At 37.1% G+C, this 22,367-nt stretch overlaps 1 protein-coding gene across 2 annotated transcripts; it reads right to left on the bottom strand.

Annotated features, from left to right (window-relative positions):
• Positions 1 to 69: 69 nt before the first annotated feature.
• myo1ca (myosin Ic, paralog a) lies at positions 70 to 20,327 on the bottom strand. Of its 2 annotated transcripts, none has more exons than XM_043239845.1 (32): positions 20,014 to 20,327; positions 9,623 to 9,781; positions 8,643 to 8,758; positions 8,067 to 8,265; positions 7,913 to 7,993; positions 7,519 to 7,701; positions 7,304 to 7,402; positions 7,107 to 7,220; positions 6,646 to 6,717; positions 6,400 to 6,519; positions 6,155 to 6,237; positions 5,856 to 5,961; positions 5,142 to 5,222; positions 4,958 to 5,049; positions 4,759 to 4,853; positions 4,621 to 4,667; positions 4,462 to 4,542; positions 4,276 to 4,381; positions 4,032 to 4,149; positions 3,838 to 3,951; positions 3,637 to 3,713; positions 3,438 to 3,506; positions 3,262 to 3,346; positions 3,000 to 3,159; positions 2,439 to 2,522; positions 2,275 to 2,368; positions 2,117 to 2,175; positions 1,380 to 1,515; positions 1,073 to 1,143; positions 908 to 1,005; positions 691 to 790; positions 70 to 569 (listed from the first exon to the last, which is right to left on the bottom strand). In XM_043239845.1, exons 2-32 carry the CDS (start codon positions 9,746 to 9,748, stop codon positions 549 to 551), a joined length of 3,087 nt encoding a protein of 1,028 aa, XP_043095780.1. In that variant the 5' UTR covers positions 9,749 to 9,781; positions 20,014 to 20,327; the 3' UTR covers positions 70 to 548. The 2 variants fall into 2 exon arrangements, with proteins under 2 accessions (XP_043095780.1, XP_043095779.1); XM_043239844.1 differs by lacking the exon at positions 20,014 to 20,327 and adding an exon at positions 13,669 to 14,021.
• Between the last annotated feature and the right edge of the window lie 2,040 nt (positions 20,328 to 22,367).

Below are 22,367 nucleotides of genomic sequence, written 5' to 3'. Positions count from 1 at the left end.
TTTCAAACACTGCTAGAAGCAGTTTTTGACATAGTTTTAGAGATTTAATAAAGCAAACCAAAAATAATGCAGTAACCATAATGCATTTAATATTTTTTTTAATTATTCAACAACAATTGAGTTATGAGACACTGCGCTGACAAGTAGGGGTGTCGTTTTGGTGTTATAAAGCTTTTGAATTAAAATTTTAAAAAATTACCTAGTAAATAAGAATTCTCAGAAATATTTGTAGTATATCTGTATACTAAAGCTTGAAGTATTAACATAATTGAATTAATTGGTCAGCTGAGAGAAAATATAAAATAAACTAATCAGTTAATTAAAAATAAAATTATTAAAGCATAACATTTAGCATTAAGCATAATAAAATTTTGTTAAAATGAAAAGATTACAAATGTCCTTTAATACACACTTGCTAACATGCTAAAATGTGCTTTTGGTTTGAGACTGACACGAATCATAAAAGAGTAGTCTGGCTCTGTGTAGTGATTGGCTAAAGCACTCCTGTGAAATGATCTGTCCACTGCTGGTGAGCTCTCATTGGCTGTTCATGACATTCGTGGAGTGGTCTGGAAAAGAGGGACCAGAGAACTCAGTTTACTTGTTAAATAGTCTCATTATTACATTTTACGTTTTTCCAATGCATTTTTTAGCCTTGTATTTCTTTATCATTTATTGTGTGAAGCTCACCACAGACAGGTGTCCATTCTTGGTCTTGACCACTCGCGGGTCCGAACCACTGGAGAAATCTATCACTCCCTCCTTTCCCCTCGCTATGGCAAACCTGATACTGGAGAGTACAGCATAAACAGATTAAAAGCTGTAAACAGGCATAAATATACGTGCTGTAAAAACACTCCTGAACCGGTTTGTCTATTAAGGGATTTACCACTGTGCATGCACACACCTGTCCTGGCTGATGTTGACATTGTGTATCTTGTCTGCCATGATGGCCAGCTTGGTGACAGCCTCAATCACATGATCGCATTGTAGCACCAGGTCACCCTAAAGGTCAGAGGCTCAATATTAAAGTCCATCCGCACAACCAATACAATCACAAAGCATCTCTTACCTTCTGCTTACTGTCAGTGGTGGGAATATGCAAAACAAAGAATCCATCACCGAGGGAACTAACAGAGATACCTACAAAAAGAAGCAAACAGTGATTGTATGGTATTGTGAAGTGCTACCCAGTAAGATGTTAATGGCACACCAGCTGTTTGTCACTGAGGAGAATTTATGGTTCGAGTAGTAGGGAAGAGTATGATTACCCAAGAATTAGATACGGTGAAAAACAGGAGTATGAAATTTTAATAAGCTGGGATGTGGTACAGTATTGTTAGGCAACAAAGGCTAGAGCTGTATTACAGTAACATTACCCAGCAATGTGCCGTAGTCGATACGTTGTTTGATTTTTGCTTCCTGGACCAGTACAGCAGATGAAGTGGTCAACAACAGCTGACGAATACGTGGGCGGAAACCGTGCCGATCGTACTTAGTGACTGCTACACCATACTGAAATAGAAAATAATACACAAGTACATTCTCAACCACTCTAATATTAAAATTAAAAATATTTATTAAGACGGGTATTATGTTTGATTGATGTTTTTTATTGTTAACTTAATAATTTAGGTCAGATGCACTGGCTCTGGCACTGGCAAAAATATCTTGATAAATATTTGCCATTGTTTTGTGGTAAGATCAATTTGTGTGTGTGTGTGTATTATATTAGATACAGTCTAATATTTTTGTTTTTTTTCTGGAGGCTGAGTGCACCCTCTACAGGAGAAAGAGGATGAAGCCTCAGGTGTTAAGATGGTACCTGAGTGTTATGCGAGGATGACATAATTGTTTTCCCCTCATCTGACCTTTTTTTAAGTTGTGCTGTTTCATTTACAGTTCAAAATTTCTTTGCAGCTTACATTGTAGTTTAATTCAAATACTGTAACATCCAAAATGAACAAAACTAAACCTCATTCATTGTGGACTTTAATGAATACTACATGGAACCTTGTGACCAAACAAAAAATCTAAAAGCATCTAGTAAATTTATATGTAATATACAACTAATATTAAGCTTTAATTTCACACAAAAGCATAAAAACACATTTACCTTCACCTTGTTGTCAGTCCCAAGAGTTTGCAACACTTTGAGATTGATCTCTTCAGTCTCTGTGGTGATAAAAATGTGTCACTGAGTTTCTACGTTTGTTTGTCTATGCATTTGTGTTTTTCAGCATAGACATTTTTTCACGTGTTTGTGAATATTACCTAGTCTGGTGGCTACAAAAAGTTTGGGAACACTTCTAGGGTAGCAGTCCTTCTGACCACGAAAGATGGCACTGGCTACAACCTTCTGTTCCAGCTACAGACAGGGTGAGATCAGTTATGGTTGTCCATGCAGATGTGCGTTTACTCTTGTATGAATGCAGTACCTGCTTCTTCCACTCTGGCTGGATTCTTCTGCAGTAGTCATTGACCAGGTTGCGAATGCACATTCTGTGAAGGTGCTCAGATGCCTGTGGGGAAAAATAAAGTTGTTATACACTACCCAATCCCATCAAATGTTTGGGTCTTTTTGGGGATAGGTTTTGAAAGAATTCTTTTATATTCATCAAGGCTCCATTTATTTGACAAGTATGGTGTCACACTTGGAATTTGAGCTTTGAATTTCACCCATCCAAGTGCACACAAACACACATGTACAAACACTGTGTACACACACCTGGAGCAGTGGGCAGACACAGCTCGGAGCAGTCTTCAGTGTCACACAATCTTTTATAAGTCATACTAATATGCTGATGAAACGATTTGTGTTATTGTTAATTTTGAAAAGAGATTGTTTTGTTCAAATACATATATATAATGCATCCTTGCTGAATAGTAAAAGTATTCATTTCAAACATTAATATAATCACATCTACGTTGTCCAGACTCTAGCTGGTCTGACCTTACAGATTTCAGATTTCAGAACTGATCATAAATTATTATCATACCTCTGCGAGTGAGGGCGGTGGTCTTGGCCAGCTCTTGTCAAGAACACTTTTTGGCAGATTTCGTTTCACTTTCATCAAGAAAGAGAATCGCACATGATCCAGAAAGTACTCATTGTCAGGGCAACGAGGCTCATTGCGCAGGATGAAGCCTTTGATGAACCTGTGAAATTAGGGAAGGATGAAATCAAGGGTTAATGAAGGATGGAATCCGTGACACAATCAATGTAACTCATTCACCTACATGATACAAAAGCTCTCATACTTGCGTATAGTGTCAGCTGCTTGTCTGCGATGCTTGGCTTTCCTTCGGCCTTTGACTCCTCTCCACCACGACTGGATAGCAATTACTGCAAGATGAAAGAGAAAAACAGATCGGCTGTTGCATTTCTTTGCTTTGTCTGTCTGTCTGTCTGTGTTTAGTCTATTTGTCACGGTTACCTGCGTGTCGGATCCGGTGGTACTTGGCTCTCTCCCTGTAGCCCCGCCAAGACGTCTGTAGAGTGACAGCTTAAAAACATTCAGATAAATGTACATTTATTCATTATATCATAATAAAATCTAAGCAAAAGTGATGTTCAAAAAGCAAGCTTATTATTACAACTTTAAGTAAATGCTTGCAGTAAAAAAAAAAATGTACCAATGGTTTGTTTCTTGCCCTCAAGTGCATCCTCAGTCACAAACAGAGTTCTTGGGAAGCGGATAAAGATTTTGGACCTAAACAGAAAACAAACTAAGATAGACTTCACCCCAGCTCCTCCACTGCTGCCCCAGAGCCAGAAAAGGAGGATCTTTTTTCACTATTTTTAAATGGTATATGTTCTCATATATCACCCCTCACCTGCCCAGTTTGTATTCTTCAGGTTTATAGTTCAGGTGATTTACCAGAGTGGCAACCCCCTCTGAGAGTTTCCCATGCCAGTTTGGCCAGGTGTCCGGACACAGAGACTTATACCTGTGAAAGAAATAAAAAACAAAATAAGGTAAAGAAACATTCAAATCTGGTAATAGAAAGACTGGTTGCACAAGACTGACCTCTCCAAGAACGCCTCATAATTTCGTCTGTATGCAAATCCAGCTCTCCTTACTCTCAGATTCTCCATCAAACCCAAATACTTCACCTGATGCCTGACCAAAACCTCATCAAATCTACCTGAAGTGGCAGAGGAAGAGGAACGAGGAAGAACAGCACAATGTCAATAACATCAAAACAGGAAAATACAAGCATTTTGTGTGTGCAATTTATTGTCCTAGCAATACAGAACACATATGCTTTTACCTGGCTGTTTAGCGTCATTGGGTTTTATGCAGCGTACATACGATGGTTCTTTAGACATCAGAATCTCCATCAGTTTAGACAAACTGAGCTTGAACTGTGTGGCAGCCTAAGAAGAGAAAACAAGACTTCATTTCGTATGTACAGTGTGTGTCTTTATGAGTGAGCATGTGTTTGTGTTCATCTAACCGTCTCTGGCCTTCTCTGGTCCATCAACTCATCTGCTTGGAAACACTGATTGATAATGTGATTCCCTGACTGACACAATACCTAGAATGAGATGCAGTGGGTTTAGAAACACATACTGATCACCCGTTACATCAAGCTCACACAGTAAACACACTGTACCTCCTTCAGGTGTCTGTATAGCAGGTCATTATTTTTGTCCAGAAACCCTGAAAATAGAGGAACAAAAACTACAATTACGGCACCAAACTAAATTAACAATGGCACGGACAGATGGATGAATAGCTGTTCTCTCCTCACCGTTGACATTGTAGTTGACCTCTCCAGCATAATGAACCAGCCTAAACTCCTCCCGCCCAATAGCCTTGCGGATTTTCCCGTTAGCCATTTTATGACTGGAACATAAAATGGGCCAATGAGATAACAGATACCAGTAATATCTTAAACATAAGGCATGCTGCTTAAACATTGGAGATGGAGACTATGCTAGTGCTCCTACGTGACGAAATGGGCATGGCCACCCAGTGTGTCCTCCAACTTCTCCAGGAAGGTGATATCACTTGCATCTCCTCGTCGTAAGCACTCCTCATCCTGATTACAGTAAAGTAGATTAGTTCATTTCAATTCAGTTTGGATGAACTGAAAACAAAAATCACATTTAGAAGGAAAACACACAGACAGACCAGAATAGCGATGATGCCTTTATGTTTCTCCTCCACCAGGTCACAGATGATTTTGTTGTTGAAATATTCCACTTTCTCCCACTGGCCAAACACAAAGAATATCATTTTTACACAAATATAACACAAGTGAAAACATGAAATATGAGCAGTCTGTAAGCATACCATGGCCATGTTTAGTATTGTTGTTGTAATATATAATTACAATTTAAAATGTTGTTTTTCTTTTTCAAACTATATTAACATGCAATATTCTTGTGAGCGCAAAGGTGAATCTTTGCTCTGGAAACATTTCTCATTATTATCAAGGTTGAAAGCATTTGTGCTGCTTAATATTTTTGTGGAAATTATGATGTTTTTTGTATTCTTCTATGAACAGAAATTTTAAAAGAACGAAAACTTGGAAACAGAAGTTTTTTGTCTTTACACATTAATAATAGTTATAATTCCTTGTATTATTTATTTTTGAAAAACATTTAAATAAACAGAATATTAAAGATATTTATATTTATTCTAAACTGAGGGGTTTGCTGTGCATAATCTAGGGTTTATTTTAAAGTGATAGTGACCCAATGATCCCTTTTAATAGTAAGTTACTTATCAATAGAAATGTTTTAGAAATGTACTACTGGAAATATCTTTAACATAGGGGACCTTAGATACAAATGTTTGTCATTTCTAAAGTGTTTTTGCACTATTTTTATTCCACAGACTCACCACAATCCCCTCCGCCTCGTACTCCTCCTGTTCACTTTTCAGTGTAAGTTCAATAAACAGCTGCTGCAGCTTTTCATTGCAATAATTAATGCAAAACTGCTCAAAACTACAGACAGAAAAAAGACAGACATGAATGTACTTAATTCTTCCTTACTTCTGTTCTGATATCTTAATGGTATTTTATGTCATTTTTCTATAATGTGATGATAACAGTGCAAATAAAATGTTTAAATTTTACAAAGTTAAGAAAATTTGTCCTGTCTGAATAGGGCAAGAGTGAGAGAGTGAATCAAACAAACCTGTTGTGTTGAAAGACCTCAAATCCATATATGTCCAGCAAACCAATAATAGAAGAACATTTACTGGAGTAGTAGACTTCGTCCTGTAAGAACACAAAAATATATTAATCTTTACGATCACTCCACTAGAGGGCACATCAAAACCTAAAAAGCACACTAAGCTCCAGTTCATAAATGCGAGATGATGCTCTGACACTGCCTACCTAAGTAAAGTAAGGACATGGTCCTCATCAGCAGAAACATACCTGAAAGGCCAGTGATTGGTTTAACTTCTGGACAAGCCAGGTAAAGGCACGACCATATATGGCTTTGGCCAAAGAGTCCCGAGCAGACAGAGCCTGTTCCAAACTCAAAGGACTGATCATCTGAAATCAAACATACACACAACTGTTTGTTCATCTGCTAATAGACAGAATGCGTTATAATATTAGCAAAGATCGAGTTTGCTGAAATCTCAAAGTGGGACACACAGAAAGATTTTGTGATATTACCTCCTCCCCTTTGGCAACAATTTTCTTGTGAGTAAGAGCTTCTTTCAGGACTGACCCGTCCACACCCAGCAGCTGTTGACAAAATTAAAAACAAAAAACACATATTCTCTGCAACTATGTATCTGTGCAGGACATCAAGAGGCAGGTTGTCAAACTAAACAACATTGTGATCATTGTCATCTTTTGCAAACAAATAAAACATCTGCAACCAAACAATTTGGGATATATTGTTTAAAAATTGTAATATTGACTTTTTATTCAAATTAATATGTATTTAATGGTATTCAGACAACTTTCTGTCAGATGTTGTTACTCTAGCATCTAGCACTCTATTGTCACAATAGCACACAACAAACCTGAGACAAGGTTTGTCACTAATGAGACAGGTATCTAGTTCCCAAAAACAGGTATAAAGTTCAGACACATACTAAGTTATCACTTGAGATGGGACATTAACCTACCTGGGACAGATTTTGCAGTTGATTTTCAGTGGTGACGTGTGTCTCTCCCTCCTCATCTTCACCGAACTGTATATTACCCAGATGTAAGACACTGGCCACAATCTCCATCAGCTCCTAAAGAGGAAAGGAGCTTTGTTAGGGTGTTTTCTTGCTATGACAGGAGGTCTTCTGTACTCGGGAGTTTATGTGTGGAATACCTGTATCTCCTCCTCATTAAAGCCAATTATGGTGAGAGCGTTTCTCACAACTTTCCAACCGTTCTTATCACTGATAGAGCTCACTCGTGGACAGTTACCCTGACAGAAAGAAAGAGAGAGAGAGAGTCTGTTAAAATATGATGCCCATGATGCCATAATGGTAGACAAATCTGCTTTCTTTCATGAACACATATTGACACCATTAACATAAACACCTTAACAAGGTAATGATAATGTTGTGGGTTGGTTTTCTCCAAACCAAGTGTCTTCAAAAGAGGTTCTTCTCCACCCTCCAGCAGCTGATAGAAGATGTGGAAGTTTCTCTCACCATGGTTCTGATGGGCCACACGGGATTTCTCTAAGAGGTAGTTTAGGATGTGACCTCCAATTGGAGCGCCCTGAACAAGACATAAATAGAAAGAACTGTTTTCAATGGTGCATAAAAGGTGATGTATAGAGTATAAGCCCAAATATTGCCCAAAATGCCCAAATAATTGCTACAATACGTTTTGTCTTTTGCTAATGAGAACAGCTGAAATGTAGGCCAGAAAATATTTGGCTGGATCAAGTAAAAGATTGCCATAAATTAAGAAAGTGCATTTCATTTACCTTGTAGTCAAACTGAATGTCCATGTATTTCCCAAAACGACTGGAATTGTCATTCCGGAGAGTTTTAGCATTCCCAAAAGCCTGTTGTGACAAAGTGAGAGTGACATTAGTAAACTGTGCAGAAAGAACCCTAGCAAGGTTTGCGTATGCTTACCTCCAGTACTGGGTTGGACTGTAACAGTCTCTCTCTGATAGTGTGTGTGTTGTTACGGGTGGGACAGATGTGTGTGTAGTACTGAAGGATTTTTTTGGAGGCCTCAGTCTTTCCAGCGCCACTCTCACCCGAAATCAAAATACACTGATCTCGTCTCTCAGTCCGCAGAGCACGATATGAATTATCGGCCAGGGCAAAACTAAAGTCATATAAACACATATGGTATCAATAACACACAATACAACAAACTACAGTTTTGGGTTTCACAAGAAGAATTTTTTTTCATGTGTGCTTAAAATCATTTGACAAGTACAGTTTTCTTTCCTGCATTTACATATTGTTTCTATGGGTTTATACCGGTTTCTATGGGAAAGATTTTACATTTTCTTTAAATGAGTATGCGGGTGTGGGTGTGGGTGAGCGTGAATGTGTGGGTAAATGGAAAGTTGTATGCATGGTCCAGTCCCCGGGATCTCCAGGAAAGTGAGTCATACTAAGAGAATTGGCGGAATGTTCTCAGGGATTCTCACGGCCATAACACACATAAACACACACACACACACACTTAACACTCACATGTGAGGAGAGATCTCATAGAAATTGACTCCTCTGTGGCGCTCCATGTTTTGTTTGGAGTAAATCTCCAACTCTCTGTAAGGATTCACTGACACAAGCACTGAGCCAATATATGTCTTATAAAGATAGAAAGAAAAAGAGAAAGAAAGAGAGAAGGAAAAGCAGAAAACCAGGTGTTAACTACCAATCAAAAATTTGGACTGATAAGATTTTTTAATGCAATTTAAACCCGTAAGACCTTTGTTCATCTGCATTCGACCCTGCATAGATAGCAATGCAACTGAAATGGTCACAGGTCCAAAAAACATAGCAAGGACATGTGACATCAACTGTAATTTTATAAATCTATGAGAACACTTTTTGTGTGCCAAAAAACTAAAATAACGTCTTTATTCAAAAATTCTTACCCTTTAGTTTTTTGCACACAAAAAGTATTCTCATAGCTTTGTGAAATTATGGTTGAACCGTTGATGTCACATGGATTATTTTACCACAGTCCCTAAGGCTTTCAATTGCGTTTTTTCCCCATCCTACTGCCTTCTCTTTGTGATTGGTTTTTGGTCCTTTATTACATACTTGTACAATATTTTTTCTAATTGTCTAATGTCTTTTAAATTCAAACATAATTTGAATTTGAATAATATATAAATAGAAAATTAGAATTTAGCTTTTCTATGCTTTTGACAGCCCTACTGTCCTTGGCACATTTCAGTAGTGTTGCTGTTTATACATATACAATAAACATTTGTGCTCTGAAGATCAATGAAGAACTTACACTTACAGGTTTGGAACAGCATGAGTAGCAATTAATGTTTGGGTTAACTATACCTTTAACTATTTTTTACTGACTGCAAACTTTTAAACAGCGTTGTATATTTTATCCTATAGTATGTAAATGCTCATAAATTGCATAATATGTGTAAATATAATTAAGTATTTTACTGTATTATATAGTAAGATGGTTTTTGTGTATGTCTTACATAAATAAGGCCCTCTCTGTACCGCCGGCGCAGGTTTTCAATGAAAGCAGCTTCGCTGTTGAAGTTCTCCAAGAGCAGGAAGTCTTGGACACCGACCCGATCTCTTGCCGAGAGAGCGCTCTCCATCACTAACCTTACACCCCCCTCTACACCAACCTCCTACAGGAAGAAACAAAGTTAGATAGAAACTGAAAAAAACACAAAGAGAACACTGAAGCAAACACTACACACAGCAGGACCACAATACAGGAACTGAGAGTGTGTATGTACACTTACAACAAGGTCCACATGGATTCACAACCTCAGAATTTCTTTAGAAAGTTCCACCAATTTACACGGAATTGGAACGTCCATCATTCACAAAGTTTTCCTCCCCTTGTGCAGTTGTTTACTAGCTTTGGGTAATTTGTTAAGACTTTAGCAGATTGCAAAAATGCAAACATTATTCAAATATACACAGCATATACCACAAAAAGTACAAATCGCTAAAAGACACATTCATCTGAGTACAAATTCACTACGGATGGGCGCCATGGAAATATTTGGCAATGGTTCCTGACACACAGTTGTCTGTTTATCAGAGTTAGTGCTGGTACCTCTGCATGTAAATCCAGTGGAAAATCTGACAAGACTTTAAGTGTTTGAGGAAGTGTGCCTTTGGAGTGGGTTCAGAAAGAGAGCGAGTTTGTGTGTGTTTGTGAGAGAGACAGGAAGGTCACCTGTGGAAGCTCATGCTAAAACAATAATCTGCTGGGAGTAATACAGTGTGTGAGTGGATGTTCACTTTCCTTGGCTCTGCTCCACTGTTGTTCCACAAATTCTTTTCCAATGAATTAGTGATAAGGGTCCCCTAAAATGCCTAACAAGACTTTAAACCCTCTCCCCAGACACCTGCATGTTTAAATCGTTCCTTCAGCCATTCTTAATCCATTGTTCCCCTCGCCTTGTGTGTTTTTATGTCTTAATGTGCACTTACACAGTAGGATGCAGATGTACGCAGATGAAAACAAGCACGAGCAGATGATGATATCTGTGTCTAAAATTAACTCTTTACTCATTGTGCCCCTCATGTTTTCTGTGTTCCATTAGATGGGTTTCATTTGCCATGCTTTTTTAAACCAAACAGGTAATTAAACCAAAAAAGGTAAGGTATTTAAACCCCTTTCAGCTCAAAAACAACCTATCAGCAACCTAAAAACACCTTATTTTGTGTTTATTTTTATGAAGCAATGGAGATGTGTAGTTAAGTGTAGTAAGTTAAGAAGTGGTGTAGTTAATAGTTAATGGTGTAGTTAATGGTGTAGAATAATAAATCGTAAAAAAAAACAAACAAAAAAAAAACATTTAATAGCAAATTGTTCTTCATAGTCAAATGTTTTTTGACAAGTTTCATTAGTTTCTAATCTTGAGTGTTGTTAACAACTTGTTTGAGCTGAGCTGACAGACTAAAGATTCATTAGTTCATCTGGAGCCAAGTTTGGAAAGGTTTTGACTTAAAAGCTTGTTAAGGAACTATGTGCACTGATATTTTATTTAAAGGTGCAGGATGTAATAATGAAAGTTAGTGGTTGAAATGGGTATTCAAATATTTTTTTCTTCTGCCTCCTCTTCCTCAGACTCAACATTTATGCAGGTTGTCAGATTGAGGACATGCAATATGAGTGAGAGCAACTGACAATGGAAGCCACAGACCTTACACTGCAAACTATGAGTGTGTTTTAATACGCCGGTAGTCTTTTTAGATGGATAGGGGTTTTTTGGCTTAATTTAGGTGGAATCAGAAATCTCTAATCCAACTGGTTTGCTGTCTTACATGGCTACAGACTGCAGTGTGCTTTGCTTTCAAAAAACTTGCAACACAGGCTGCAAAAATATTATTGGGCAAACTATAAGTGGGTGGAATCATACAGACCAAAACAAAAACAGACACTCCGATACAGAATGCACATTTTCAACGTTGAATAACTGTCTGTAGCATTGTTTTTGGAAAAATAAGTAGCAGGTTTCCTGAATATCTGCAGATGTGATGTTGTATTTTAATGCTTTAGTACAATTTAAATTACATAAAGCACCTTTAAAAATAACGCATGTTATTTGGTGTGCAAAAAAAAATGTAATTGCAAAAATAAAGACTGATTTTAAATAGATTTTCCCAAATTCCCAACTGCACCTATAAAAGACATTTATAGTTATAGACATTTTAATTCTTCAATCCCATGACCAAATTAGTTAGATTAATATGCTTTTTGCATCTGCTGTTAGCATGTGTCCCGGGGGATCTGAACACAATTGATCAGCTGAGATACATTTCAGTTTACATGGATCTAAAATGTGTCTCCTGTGGTCACTTGTGACTAGATTTTATGAAGGGAAAGGTCTCTGATTTCATGACAGCATACTTTACTTAAGACAACAGTGTAAATCCAACTTCCATTTTGTCCCACAATAACATTTTAAAGGCTGGCTGAACTATTAAAAGTAGATTAATGCAACAAAAATAAGTACAACCATTTTGAGTAACTTAAATTATTATACAGCAAGAACCTGCTAAACTGAATGGCGAAGCAGCTGAGCATGCTCAGTTTGCTCACTAATACAGTACTGATGATTTATTTGGTGTTGTTTTTTTTGGTTAAAGCACAGGGACTTATGATAACGCTTTATTCAGAATTAGATTCATGTTGTGTTTCTTATTATATTATATTTATCTTATTATATCTTGAACATTTACTCACATAACTCTCTTCTTATCAGATAAAGGGGGTGGAAATCAGCCAAAAATATTGTCCCAAAAAATCAGCATCATATATTGGCCATCAACTAATTTCTAATAGCTTGATGGGCCAGAGAAAAAGCCTTATCGTTCAACCTCTATTGCTGACACTTAAATTAACTGTTTTGCCACCTTTGCACTTCTTAGTAAAGGATTTTGAATGCAAAAGCCACTTTATTTTTTTCAAAAATGTGTGTTTATTTGTTATGCATGTTATGTATGTTTATTAAAATAAAAGTTTTGTAACACATTCTACACAAGATTTCTAAATTGCCTAAAATGACCAATTGTTGTTTGTTTGTGCTGCACTGATGTATGACATCAAAGTCCCATGAGATCATTTTGAAAGCATGAAGCATCTGCACTGGTTCCAGCTCTCGCGATACTATCGATTGGTGTAGCACATACAAACAACACCGGATTATTTTAGTTAATTTAATCTGACCACCGCAGTATACTCAATGTCCTAAACCAGCTAGTCTCAAGTTTTTGCGTTTCTCAAGATATATAATACTGTATCACACAGTCACAAACAACCTACATTTAAAACAACTTTAATGCAAAGGTGGATTTATTTGAGTACTGTTTTTTGCTGCTTCCAAAAATACACCAGGACAGATTACACATAAAATATGAAGCGGTCACATGCATTTCACCACATACAGTTTCAGTGACTGGATCGCAAATGTTTTAGACCCCTTTTACTTCTACAGCTACCCAATACAGAAGAAACACCAGGTGTATAAGACTCATTAGAGTGAGAGGATGCCTCGAACAGAGATTTCTATCAGGTATTTCAAAAGCAGTAGTCTGTAGACACCATTTCTACAGCTTGAGAATGTGGGTACTGTACTCCCCGAGGGAGGTGTAATACAACATTGCTGTATAATCTGGCACTAAGCCGTTCTGAGTTTATAAGTCTCCAGCTCTTCCATATAAGGGCTGTTCTTTGCTGTGCAGCCCATATGAGTGATCTCTATCTGGGACACTAAGACAGGCAGACTGGCCTCGTAGGAAAGAGATCTTGTGCAGCGTGTCGCTAAAGCTATGTGTGACATGCTATGCATAAAGGAGTGGCAAATCAACAACAAAGCCTCTGTGCTCGATCAGACTATCAAAAAACATGTCTGCAACCCACCATGCACATACATAGGCTGAAGACACCGAATGGGGCATTAATTTTCACCTTTACGAGATAAAACGTCACTGTTTGAAAACAGCAATACAGGCATACATGACACACCCACACAGATGTAATTAAAACAAGTCTTACCCTGCGGCGGTATTTCATCGTTCTCCCTCTCTCTCCCCCTCTCTCTTTCTCTTAAAGGGAATCCCTCGCGTACAGTTTTCTTCACTAACAATCTTCGAGGTGTTTCTGACTCGTCTGTGTGTGCATTTTATCGCATACAGGTAGTTGCTCTAAGTTCGGCACGTAACATACACCAAAATCTGCTAAAGCACACGTACGTCCATATTCACACATGCCGGCGGTCCATCCTCTACACTTACACACTAATACAGCTTTCCTCTCTCTCTCCCCCTCTCTCACTCTCTAACTAAAACAAATGTATTCGTTCTCTTCTTCTCTGTTGCTCTAGAAGTCCATGAAGGGAAAACATTGATGACAGTCTCCCACACCCAAAGCCCCACCCACAGATGATTAGTCAAAAGACCACTTTCAAAACTTCACAAACAAAACACTTCTCTCTGTTTCCTGTTATCAAACATTCTTGCTTTACTTTGTAAGTCAATCTGTGTCAGACTGTCCCTCCTTTTTCCCTATCTTCAATAGATCTCTTTCTTCAGCAGTTTCTTTTTCCACCATCTGCTATCCTTCTCTTTTTCATTCTGCACACAGAAAAAAGCTGGGCTGAGTCATCCCTTTACAAAGGAAGGAAAGAGTAAAAGGGTTGCAGGTTTAGCTTTTGCAGAATCTAACTTGTGTGAGTAAGAGGTAATTAAACAGGAAAAATAGCCTAACATCATCTGATCGCCGACACTACATGCAAACATGACTACAGGCTATTAAAGCGGCCAAACAAACGTCACATGATTCATCCTCAGAACATTTCTTCTCTTTCCCCCCTTTCGTTCTCTCCCTCTTCAGTCCCTCCCTCTTTTTCCTCACAAGCTCAGGCACATTTGTAACAAATGATCGCAGAATAGCTGTCAGATGCATAAATGTCATTTGTCAGCAAAAGCCTAACTACGTGTCTCTCTTTTTTTGCCTGTTTACTCTTTTTATCTTGAAATTACAAACAGATGAAGCGCAGAAACACATCTAAGCCTTTAAAAGCTCATTTTTACAGGCGTTAGACTAGACAAGGAGTGCGTTAAGATTACAAAAGCACCGGTGCTCCTTTTGGATCTATTTTATTTAGTTGTATAGACACACACACACACATAAACATATATACTAAAATTTGAATATTTACATTTGAGTTTTAATAAATAGCCATCCCTATAGTATAAATTCCGTGTTATCTCTTGTTCTTGGAAACCACAATAAAGGTGAAGACTGCTGACTTGGCAATGGTCCAGAAGACAATAACTGACACCCTCCACAAAGAGAGTAAGTCAGAGTCACAGAAGGTCACCAGAGTGCTGTATCGAAGCATATTAAATGCAGTAAGTAGAGAGGAAGGAAGAAACTGGGTGGGAAAAGGTGCACAAACAACAGAGATGGCTGCAAGCTAAGCTGATTTAAACACTTGAGGGAGCTTCACAAGGAGTGAACTGAAGCTGGACTCACTTCATGAAGAGTCTCCATGCTCAGACGTATTTAAGAAAACTGAAATCTTCAGCCAATTCTGAAACAGGAACAACGCCAGAAGCATCTTACATGGGCTAATGAAAAAAAAAAGAACTGGACTGTTGCTGCTCAGTGGTCCAAAGTCCTCTTTTCAGATAAAAGTAAAATTTGGAATTTCTTATCTAAATCAAGGTCTAGAGTCTGGAGGCAGACTGGAGAGGCACATAATCCAAACTGCTTAAAACCCAATGTGAAGTTTCCAAAGTCACTGATGATTTGGGGGTGCTGTGACATGGTGTGTTGGTCCATTGTGTTCTATCCAAAGTCCATGCAGTAGGACATTATTTGCATAATTTCTGCATCCATCTACTGACAAGCTTTATGGAGATGCTGATTTCCTTTTCCACCAGGACTTTAGCCCCTTTTCCAAGTAGTTTGCTGACCATGAAATTAGGACTTCCAATATGCCTGACCTGAACCCCAGCAATCTATAAAGTGACAGTGCACTACAGACGAGTGAAAGCTCAAGTGACTCATCAGTGCCAATGCTGATCGCTTCCATGCCACTGTTCACTAAGTACTGCACTGCAAAGTACTGCACTGAGTAAACAAGTACAAGTAATGAGTACTGCACCAAACAAGTATACTGAGTGTATATATGATATTCATTATATATGATATATACATGCTGAACATAACTTTACATTACTTTCATTAGCTGTTGCAAATCCTTTTTTGACTGATTTTAGGAAACATTCTAATATTCTGAGATAATATTCTATTTTGAGAATCATCAAAATTAAAATCATTACCAGTGGCCAAATTTGCTGACTTTGCAAGTGTAAGACTGCAAACATTGCTTAAATTAAAAGTGAAAACTTTATCAAGGTTGTAGAATTCTCACTCTTTTCTTCTCCTGGCTGTATTTTGAAAATAATTTTTGAACTGCATTTTGAATGCCTTTAGCCAAGCCATGATACAACTGGAAACACTTGGCTTATGTACTAGGCTTGACGTACGATCTCATTAATCATATTTATAGGGCTTGTGGAAAAGACAGGAAGATGAGATTTTAATCAATCCAGCATGCCACTTATAATACGGATACAGAATGCACCTTCATAATCTCCTATTTAAATTTAAACGTGAAACTACTCATGGATACCAATAAGCTGTTCATGCATATTGAAAACTGAAGGGCTGAATTAATTATTTACAACATCAGACATGGCAAACACAGAGCAATGATGGACATGGTAACCATAGTAGCAGACAACAAACACACATAAACACACCCACACACATCTAGTACATAATTAATCCGCTGATGAACACATGATAAAGACAAACTTATGCCAGCCCCTTTCAGGCTCATGCAATGCCTTTTCAAATTTACACATAAACAAACAGTTTGTGTGTAAGCTGTAAGATCACTTCAGAGCCGCTGTCTCTTTTTTTGGTTCAGCATAGTTTGGCATTTCCCTTCTCTACATCAACAATTGGGCCTTTCATTTAAAAGCAAACATGCACACATGCACAAACATCCTGTACTGACCACCTTTGTTGATGTTTCATCGCATCACTTAAAAAATAGACCTCACCAGACTAATACACTGACACATAAAACACACAAATATTTTCTGGCACATTCAACTGAAAGCATCTCTGGGCATCTTTGTACGTTTTCAGTGCAAATCAGTTTCAGGCTAAATGTACAGTCTGAAATATGTACAACAACAAAAAAATATCGGTCGGGATATGTCCACTCTGGATTGCAAGCACAGAATTTTTGTGCAGAACTTTGAAAAATGTTAGGTTATGTTGATATACCTAAAGGGACATACCTTTATTAAATAATTCCCAGTAAACTATTTTTTAAACTTGTAAATTAAAAGGAATTGCTGACCAAAAACATTCTATTATTTATTTACCACTATGTCATTCCAAAACTGCACAATACAACATTTTTGAAAATGTTTCAGCAGCTGTTGTTCAAACAATGAAAGTCAGTGGGGTTTTAAAAGACCAATGAGAGTTTAAAGGAACAACATGAGAGTATTTCTTTAAACGAACAGTTCACCCCAAAATTTTCTATTTGTCGTAATTTACTCACCCTCACGTCATTCCAAACCAGTTGGTTTCTTTTTTATGTAGAAGACATAAGAAGATATTTTGAAGGATTTTAAAGAACCAAACAGCTGTTGATTCTCACAGACTTCCAAAAATACCATGGAAGTCAATGGGGACCATCAAAATATCAACATACAAAACAAATTCATACTGGAGGGTGAGTAAATGATGGCAAAATGTTACACTTTTGGGTGAACTCTCTCTTTAAAAGCCACAATATATTTCAAACGAAAAAAAAGAATGAACTGAAATGATAGAATTTCAAACGAAATCAGGGCAAAACAGAGTTTTTGGGGAGTTTTGATTGGTCCGAAGAGGTTACGCAATCGGTGGGTTTTATTCTGAAACCAAACCTTCTTTGACATAGGTTTATTTTCCCTGGTTTGTTTCTGATTCATCCAAGGTCAGGCAAGGGAGCAACATTTCCAGGTCAGTATATATAGCTGAACAGCTAAATCTGCAAACGTACGATTACTTGTGGAGAGACTTTAAAAATTCAGCGAAAGCAATATATTTTTACAAATTAAATTACAACAAAGCTTGGGACAAGCTTGTGAGTTAATCAAAAAGCAACATAGAGAACATAGAGTTTTCCAAAGCTACGAAAAGAATGAAAGAAAAGAGTAAAGATATAAGATTCTTCATCTTTTCAAAACTGAATTTAAATGTTAATTTATACAATAAATAAACCTTTGTTTTTATCAAACTCATACAGTAGGTTACATAGGTTCATAGGCTCATACAGAAGGCTACATAAAGTAAGCCTGTTGCTCAGCCTTTCCAAACTTCTTTTTTCCCTCAAGCAAAGAACGAAAAAGAACTTAGTTTGAAGTATATCGGGCCTTAAAGTAAACTCTTAAGTGGCTGGATTCTAGATCAGGGGTTGGTGCAGTTTTGAAAAGATTAAATCCCAGAGACATCCAGATAAACTCCTCCCTCTGAAAAATGTAAACAGTGTAATTTATCAAATCACTATGGCAGATGATTCCTTAAAGCAGAATTTATCTAAACATTATTTATTTTCTCCTTCCACTTTACCCAGCATACATGGATAAATTAATGCTTTATTTATAATGGTTTTTAACCGTGTAAAATGATTCCCTGCATTAACCGCCTCAAGTTCATCCCAATCTGTCGTAAAGTGAAACAGCTACTTAGGACTTGGGAATGAACATATGAGCTCTGTAATCTCACTGGGTCTGTCTGGAACAGAGCGAAGCAGAAATACTGTGTCGCAAGAGTTGCAAAAGTGAGACATTCCATTAAACAGCACTGCACATGTTTATGGCAAAACATGCTTTCACTGACAATAAAGAACATTGTTAAAATACTTCCAAGGTATGTTCTAATGCAATATTCATATTGCATTTTAGAGTAAATAAATATATATTATATAGTGTTATATATGACTCAGATGAAGTTGTGATTTTAATATTAAAAGAACTGTCACTAACGTGGCACTGACGTGATCTTGCTCAACAGACTATGCAATTCATTGCATCACACTGAGAAGATTTAAAACAGTTGGAATTAGGCCTAGTCCTTGTGCACAATTTGCTTGGGGTGAAATACAAGATGGGAACTCCCACAGAGATGCTTTCGGTGGTTTCCAGGATGAAAGTCAAAAACTCATTTTCAAAAAAGTATCACACACAGTTGTTACACCTACCGTTTCCATCGTCATAATCGCCGATGCGGCCTTAAAATTGGAACAAGAAGTTAGCTGAAAAATGACTGGACTATTAATAATACAAAGAAGTAGACCGAAACTAAGACAAGAACACATGTGTGTAATGTAATAACTGAAGCTTAGTTTGGGCTGCAAACACATAATAATGCAATAGGGGTCAAACTTTGCAACAGATCATACATTTCTGTGACTGACAGTTTTGTAACAGTTGTCTAGAGGAAATTAAGTACACTCTCTAAATAAAAGAGACAAAAACTTTTACTGGGGTGGGTCGCTTTCAAAAAGTACACACCTTTTTTATCCCAATGGGTGCATATCAGCACCTTCGAAGTACACACTAGTGTGCTTTTAGTGGACATATCAGTACCTAAATGGCTTTTACACCTATTCTTATGTAAAAAAAAAAAAAAAAAAAAGGAGGGTGGGAAGGGGGGCTATAGGCGCCACATTCTCACTAGCACATTTAATTTGTCATCTAAAATTTAACAGTGGACATGCACAACACTTTTCTGTCACCATATCATTTTCACCAAATTTGCAGTGATATATTGTATTTTGTAACATTCTGTGGTAAAATTTGCTCTACATTTTATACATTTTTGGCAGACTCGGGCTAAAGACACTGTCAAGACAGTGGCATTTTATGTACCCAAAATACAACTGACACTATACTATACTATATACTGATACTACACTTTAGGGGGAAAAATGCTTCAATTTTTCTTTTATGAGGACATAAAATCGTTAAAACACTTTTAGGTTGCCTTCAATTATCGATGTTCATAAGATTTGGAGAAGAAGGTTTGGAAAATATTTCAACTTAAAAAAAAGGTGTAATTACTGTTCACTCCTAATTAATTTAGCCACAAGACACTTAAGAGAAATAAGAGAAAGCTAACAGGCCGCGTGGAGAGAGACATGGCTGAGTAGTTTAAGAGCAGAAGCGAAGCTGCATTGGTTTTGTTAAATTAAGGGAACATGCCAAACTTAGGTATCTGCATGAGCTGGAAAGATTACTAGACATATTTAGTCATTTGTCTTACCTGCAAGTTTTCCGGTTTCAAAAGCTCGGCAACCTGAAGTCCACCTAAAGGTCACGCTCGCGCTGTGCAGGGGACGCGCGATACGGTCCGCTTCGCTTCAGTGAGGCTTCAGAGCATCACATGTCATTCCTGTAGACAGGTGTGGAGAGCACAGCCCACCTGTGGCGCGAGCACATCACTGCCCAAGAGAACAAAAACGAATAATAAAAAAAACTAACTAATTTGCTAATAAGCACATCAAATATTCTATGAACACGACTAGCAGCCTGTGACCGGTGGGTGGGAGCCGTTGAGGAATTCCTGCCTGCAGATGAGCGGTTGAAACAATGGGAAAGAGCCTAGGCTCGCACACACCCCACAAAATAATTGTTTTTTCAGATGCTTTCCCATTTTCGGTCCAGCCCCTGTGGCGCCCCCAAAACACCCAAAGGATGTTAAAATGTATTAGCGTACGATCTGCTGCATTGATTACAATAGCGTATATCAAGCCAAAAATAAGACGCAAAAACTTATCAAAAAGTTTGGGATGTAAGCGTTGAGAAACCGTCTGGCGCCCCCTGCTGTATGAATGAATTATGCAGAAGATATGGTTCATGACAACTCCTTGAGACTTAAGACAGCCACACCAGTGCACTGCAGCGATATGGCCTGAATACACATAAACATATACATACAGAATAAGGTCATGTGCTTAATTAACTGTAAAAGACTAATAATATATATATATATATATATATATATATATATATATATATATATATATATATATATATATATATATATATATATATATGTGTGTCTTTTAGTGCTAATTAAGCATACAATAATGCCTAATTCTACATGACCTTATTCCATATCCCTAATCCTACCCAATTCCTAAATTTAAAAACTATTTTACTTACTATTAAAAATCAGCAAATTAAGAATTTACTGAGGGAAAAGTCATAGTTAATTGTTACCAATACTAAAGTGTTACCAAGAAACATACAGCAGTACCTGTCTGTATTTGACATCCATATACTGCTCCTAAACAGTTTTTCTTACCCCTGCAATGGGCATTATACAAGTAACAACCTATTAAAACCTAAAGGAAACACTGTAAAACTTTTACCTTAAGGTTTGCGTGACCAGCCTCACAACTGTCAAGCTTCTTTTACGAGACAAAACACAGACATCCTAAGCATACGTTTATTTACAACATTTCTCACCTCTTTTCCTTTTGCTGCCACCTATTCCTTATAATGTTCATACGGGGTCTTTTACTTACAATAAAGCATAATGTTAACAATTGATTGTCTTCATAAGAAATACCTGAATATTCTTTAAAACAAAGCAATGCATCGAGAGAGTGAGGTAAGACAACAATAACCAGATATTCATTTTAGAGTCCAGTATATAGCACTCATTACAATGAGCAGATGTGTTCCTTATGGAGATAAATGTGTCAACAAACACATGGTTTTAGCTAAAGAACTAAAGATTTAAAACTACTTAAATGTGCAGTTTTTTCAAAATGAGAGATTGATTCAGCTTTCAGCGTTATTCTCATATTCTTGATCAGAGAACTACATATGCAAAATACCATTGCATTGGCTTGATTGAGAATTTTAGGGCAAATGGACCTTCTTTCTCAGAAAAAAAACAAAATGTGCCCTTACCAAGTAAAATTTCAATTTTACAATGAAATGACACATTTTTTTGTTATATTTCACAAACATGACAAAATGTAACCATTACTCAGCCGGGAAACTGCAAGGAGGAAGTAACACTTCACTGTAATTTTTGGTTGTAATGGTGAACCAAGACATGAGGATACTCGTTTTTTTTTTTTTTAACATGACAGAAAGTGGATAGAATTTCTTAAAGGACACATATTTTATAAAAATTAAAAAAAAAGTGTTTACAACAGATATCTATCATTTCGGTGTAGCAGTATATAATTGGGTATATTAATTTTAGCTCTCATTTCTCCCAACCCGGCAAATCTTACCTCACTGTCCTTCAATTAATTAATAAAACGAGCTGTTCATGTGTTTGTTTTCTGCTACAAAGGCCAGGCAGAAGTGTGAGAAAGATGATTACTGATTAACTACAAAGATGTAGTCTATAAAGGCAAAGTAAATTAATATATGTAGTCTAACGGTTACAATCAAGAGTGTCACATTAAATGACAACAGAGGAAATTAAAAATTGTGGAAATGAAAAACTGAATTGCAAATTTGTTTTAAATCAAACAAGCTAACAAACTGTTTGCTAAGTATACAATGAACGGGTCAACCTGCATTATCAGCTTATGTAACAATTCGAGAACAGATTTACACCAAAAGTCTTAAGCGAGCTAAATGAAACAAAAC

The sequence above is a fragment of the Puntigrus tetrazona genome, chromosome 5, assembly GCF_018831695.1.
Source record: "Puntigrus tetrazona isolate hp1 chromosome 5, ASM1883169v1, whole genome shotgun sequence".
Taxonomy (NCBI): Eukaryota; Metazoa; Chordata; class Actinopteri; order Cypriniformes; family Cyprinidae; genus Puntigrus; species Puntigrus tetrazona.
The sequence above is the reverse complement of the archived record's forward strand: the minus strand, read 5'-3'. Positions and strand labels throughout refer to the sequence as shown.